Source organism: Condylura cristata, unplaced genomic scaffold (genome assembly GCF_000260355.1).
Source record: "Condylura cristata isolate star-nosed mole 26May11 unplaced genomic scaffold, ConCri1.0 scaffold00012, whole genome shotgun sequence".
Lineage (NCBI taxonomy): Eukaryota > Metazoa > Chordata > Mammalia > Eulipotyphla > Talpidae > Condylura > Condylura cristata.
The window spans coordinates 56,823,611-56,827,964 of NW_004567113.1; the positions used below are offsets into that span (position 1 = coordinate 56,823,611).

The window sequence follows — 4,354 nt, forward strand, 5'->3', positions numbered from 1 at the left end:
CCCACACGGCTACACCCGCCCCGTGCCGGCGTGCACTCACGGGCCTCCAGGAGGAAGCGGACGCAGTGGATGAGGGAGCAGGCCTGCGTCACCAGCGCCGGGGAGGACAGCGCGGCCCAGAGGCCGGGCAGCTGCAGGGCCAGGCAGCAGCAGTCCAGGCCCGCCTGCAGGTCCAGGCTCAGAGGGATCTGCTCGTGGGCCAGGCGCCACGCCAGCGCCTGCAGGGAGAGCCAGGTCTCAGGGTGCTTATGGGGGACGGCCCCTGCCGGCCCACCCGTGCTCAGAGGCTGGGTCTGGGGTCCCGGAGGCCAGGAGGGCCACTTCCAGTCGGGCCAGCCTGGGGAGGCACCACAGCCATGTGCCCCGTCCGCCCCCGCTGCTAGCTGGGAACAACAGCCCATCGGGCCGGGGTGCAGCAGGACCACACGCGTCCGGCGGCCCCCAGGGCGCTGTGACCACGCGCTCTGCAGCGGTGGTGTCTGCCATGGGGAGCCCCGTCCTGAGCAGCATGGCCCCTGCCCTCCAGGGCCCCTGGCCGCCCCTCCCTCTCTGCCACAGCCGGTCAGGGCTCGCTGCATCCGAGCCGCCCAGGGACGGCCCCAGCTTGGCCCTCTGGCATGCAGGGGCCGGCCGGGCGCTACTTCCCAGCAGTGATACGGAAAGCCAGCACACCCCACTGGCCTTGGGGTGACTGTGTTGACACAGAATGTTCAATCCCCTGTAGCTTGAAACGTCCAAGCTTACTGCTCAGCTTAAACACGAATTTCCCAGTCGTATTAAGTATCCAAAATTTGATCCACACTGTACCTGTGCTGCTGCTTTTTGCGGAAAGAAACTTAACGTGCTCTGGCCTAAAATCAAAGGCATCTAGGAAACAGGGGCCCACGCCCCAAGATGCCGCTCCTCGTGGCTGCTTTCAGGGCGTCTCCTTCCCTCCCTGTCCCGCACACAGAAACACAGGCTCGAGCCGCCTCTCACCTCCAGGGTCATGACCACAAACTGCACCGTGTCCCTTTCCTTGTCAGGAGGAAGGTGCAAGTGGCTGGGCACTTTGGAGAAGGCCAGCAGGTACTGGGCCAGGGCCCGGGCCAGCGTGGTCAGGGTCCGATACAGCACGGCATCTCCTGAGGAGAGAGCGGCGGTGGGCACAGGCTGCCGGGCGGGCGGCGCCCCCAGGACGAGCTCCTCGAAGCACACCTGCCCGTACCCCTAGGCGCCGCTGCCCTGTGGTCCGGAGGTCCGGACCCAGCTTCCTCTGGGCCTGGGGTGCGACCACCTCAGCCGTGGCAGAGACACCCATGGCGCCAGGGCTGGCCCAGGCCACCGGGAGCCCTTTCTACCGATGCGAGAGCGGCGCCCACAGCGCAGAGCTCCGTGCCGGCTCTGCAGAGCCGTCAGGGCCCTTACCAAACAGATGGCTCAGCTTGCTCCAGTAGGCGGTGGGCTCTGCAGCCAGGCCGGGCTGGTAAACCTGGTGGGCGGCGGGGAGCTGCTGCACCACGCCGCTCACTCGCTCCAGGGTCACCAGGCGCGCTGCCTCGAAGAGGGGGCTCTTCTGGCCGCCAGAAGTTTCCCGCAGGCCCAGTCCCAGGCACGGCGTCAACAGGCTGAGGTTGAACTCCTGAGTCGGGGCGTTAAAGGGCCAGCAGCCATCGTGAGGTTTCAGTCAAGGGAGAAAATCACAAAAGAGGAAGGAGGATAGTGAAAGCGTCCTAAGGCCTCGCAGAAGAGCTGCGCACGCAGACGCGCTTCGGAACAGACCCCGCGCGCCACAGAAACTGAACAACGCCGCGCGGCCGCACCGGGAAGAAGGCGCTGCTGGTCTTTTGGGGGCCGACCGTTTAAAATAAGCACCCTGGTGTTTCCTTTATGTCTTCAGATTCGTTCGGCATGGAGAACGGAGCAAGGAAATTTTCATCGATAAAAACACAAAACTGAGCTAGTGTGTGCCACCAAGAAAGCAGCGAGTCACCAAATGCTGCTGGAAATCGGAAACGTAAGCTTTGTTCAGAAGCAGCTAAAATAAAGCCACTAGGAAAATGCCGAACTTTTGGGTGAAACGTCACATTCCGTCGATGTGTCAATTACTTTGTTTTGCCCACACTTAAAAAAAACCACTTGAGGGTTTTTGGGGGTCGACATCTCAGTTCACGGTTATCTTCATTTAGTTAGGGCAGAACAGCCTGCTTCATCAGCAGAGACTAACACGGGACCTTTCTGTTACTGTCAGAACCTTTAAATTCATGAAGAGCCCAATTAGTCCATCTGGAAAACTGCATAAACTGGTCATCAGACAAACCAGCTTTCCCCGAACGGGTCTCAGAAGGGCTCAGCAGGCCGACCGGGCCTCTGCTGCCAGGGCAGGCTGGTCTCCGGAGCCCCGAGGCTCGCCTGGAGCGAGGCAGCCCGCCCGCGCTTCTTCCCGCGGCCTCCTCCCACCTGGTGCTTAGCAAAGCAGCGCCGAGGCACCGGAGTTCAGCGCCAGCTGGCACAGGGCTGGGCAGGAGGATGGTGGCTGGGAGGGCGGGGGCCGGCATCTCGCCAGCCTCCCAGCAAGGAGGGCTCCCTGCCCCCAGGGAGGGGGTTCGCTAAAGGCCACGTGCTGAATGCCACCGAGACAGTCACGCGGCCCTCGCCACACCTGCCCCCGCTCCTCCACGGAACAGGCCACTTTGCTGGCGGCCACGCACAGCAGCCTATTTTCTTAAATGCATGAAACACAGAATGAACAGAAGAACTTGCCGCCTTTTGGACTGTAAGGTGGCTGGAAAGAACCTGTCCCCGCTGGCCTGGATACCCCAGTAAGGCAGAAAGGGGTGCAGACACGGGATCACGGCTGTGTGAGGGGCCCGCGCCACCTACCGAGTCCAGCATGAACGCACGCATGTCCCCGGGGGGCAGGCGGCTCAGCAGCTCGGCGCCTTCCAGCAGCGCAGAGTCAGACCTGGTCCAGCACTGCGATCTGACCAGACGTAAGTACCAGTCCTGGGAGGGAGGAAAGGTGGACATGGAGGGCCCCGGGCTTCCCGCCTGCCGTGCCACTGCCCGACCCACGGCCCCACGGCCCGAAGCGCCATTCCCAGGCAGAGGAACCTCGTGAGCTCGGGACACAGCGCAGTGAGGACGTCGCAGAGACCGCTCACCTCGGCGCACGCCCTCCCCCCGGGTCGCCGCCGGCTGTCGCGGACCTGAGGGACACCCTGTCCTCCCTTCAAGGCCACAGCTGACGGCCTCTCACGGTCAGCTGGAAGCACTGAGGGCCGCGACCGCCCTCGGCCCCAGCCCCACACCTGGCGGGACTGCGCCTGGCCCCCCGGGCGGCCGGGCTGTCACGCCTGGGAACAGGGCCCCGGAGGGGCCTCGGGAACCGCGCCTGATTAGAGGCTGTAGCTTCACTCTTCTGTGCCTGGGCTGCTGGATTTTGAGGCCCAAACACATATTTAAACGGAACCTTCTCCGAGAAATTAGAGTACCAAGACCCGTGGGCCCCTGCGATGAGGGGTGAGGGCTGTGACACTGGACAAGTACACCAGGGTCCCCGGGACCCTCGGTGGGGAAGGCACACGCCGGGCACGGGGACGGCCGCAGCAGAGCGAGTCTGCAGGCCCAGGCCAGCTCCTGTCTCCCCCTCGCCTGCCCTGGCCCTCCAGCTGGCGTCCACTCTCACGGCCCTGCCGGCAGGGGCCCGCCCAGGCCGCCCAGCCACACCTCCTGGGGCAGCCGCGGGAGGACACAGGAGCTCAGTGCACAGCACGCCCCACGCGCCACCTGAGGACACTCACTTTGTCCGGAGTCACAGTCTCCAGCGCCAGGGGCCCATCCCCGTCCAGCGGGTGGGACGTGAGCGGAGGAAGGGGGCCGCGAGACCCCGGGGCGGCGGCAAGGCGAAGCCTGTCCAGCAGGGAGTAGAGCCTCTGGTGTCTGCAATGCAGGCGCGGCGGGCGCGTGAGGCGGGGGGGGCGGGAGGGCACGCGCCAGCACCCCCTCTTCACCCCGACGCCGGCCGGATCAGGGAGGCCCTGCTCGACTCTCCATGGCCCAGTCCGTGCCCGCGCCCGCTGTCAGGAGTCTCGTCTGTGCCCAAACGCGCCGCGGGCGGGGCCGGAGCAACGCTGCCCCAGCATCTTCGCACACGCAGAACAGACCGTTCTCGTAAGAGCCAAGCGCACCCGGACAATTTATCCTAATTTATGCTCATTTCAGGGAGAATCACCTCAGCTGGCACAAGATAGTTATAATCTTCCCCATCTGGGCTGAATACTAAGCCGAGGGCCAAAAAATAACAGCGTGACCCCACCATCTGCTGCGGGAGTGACAGCCGCGCAATGCAAATGACGGCCTGCCGGGAGCCCGC

The 4,354-nt window shown here is 64.5% G+C and overlaps 1 protein-coding gene across 1 annotated transcript in view; it reads right to left on the reverse strand.

Annotated features, from left to right (window-relative positions):
- The window catches only part of HTT (huntingtin), an 81,848-nt gene that overhangs the window by 15,328 nt on the left and 62,166 nt on the right, over window positions 1-4,354 (reverse strand). The window contains exons 46-50 of the mRNA XM_012724062.1: window positions 3,783-3,921; window positions 2,863-2,985; window positions 1,408-1,621; window positions 979-1,124; window positions 41-218 (exon numbers count right to left, since the gene is read on the reverse strand). Of these exons, the coding sequence (XP_012579516.1) occupies window positions 41-218; window positions 979-1,124; window positions 1,408-1,621; window positions 2,863-2,985; window positions 3,783-3,921 (800 nt within the window). The remainder of the gene's footprint in view (window positions 1-40; window positions 219-978; window positions 1,125-1,407; window positions 1,622-2,862; window positions 2,986-3,782; window positions 3,922-4,354) is intronic.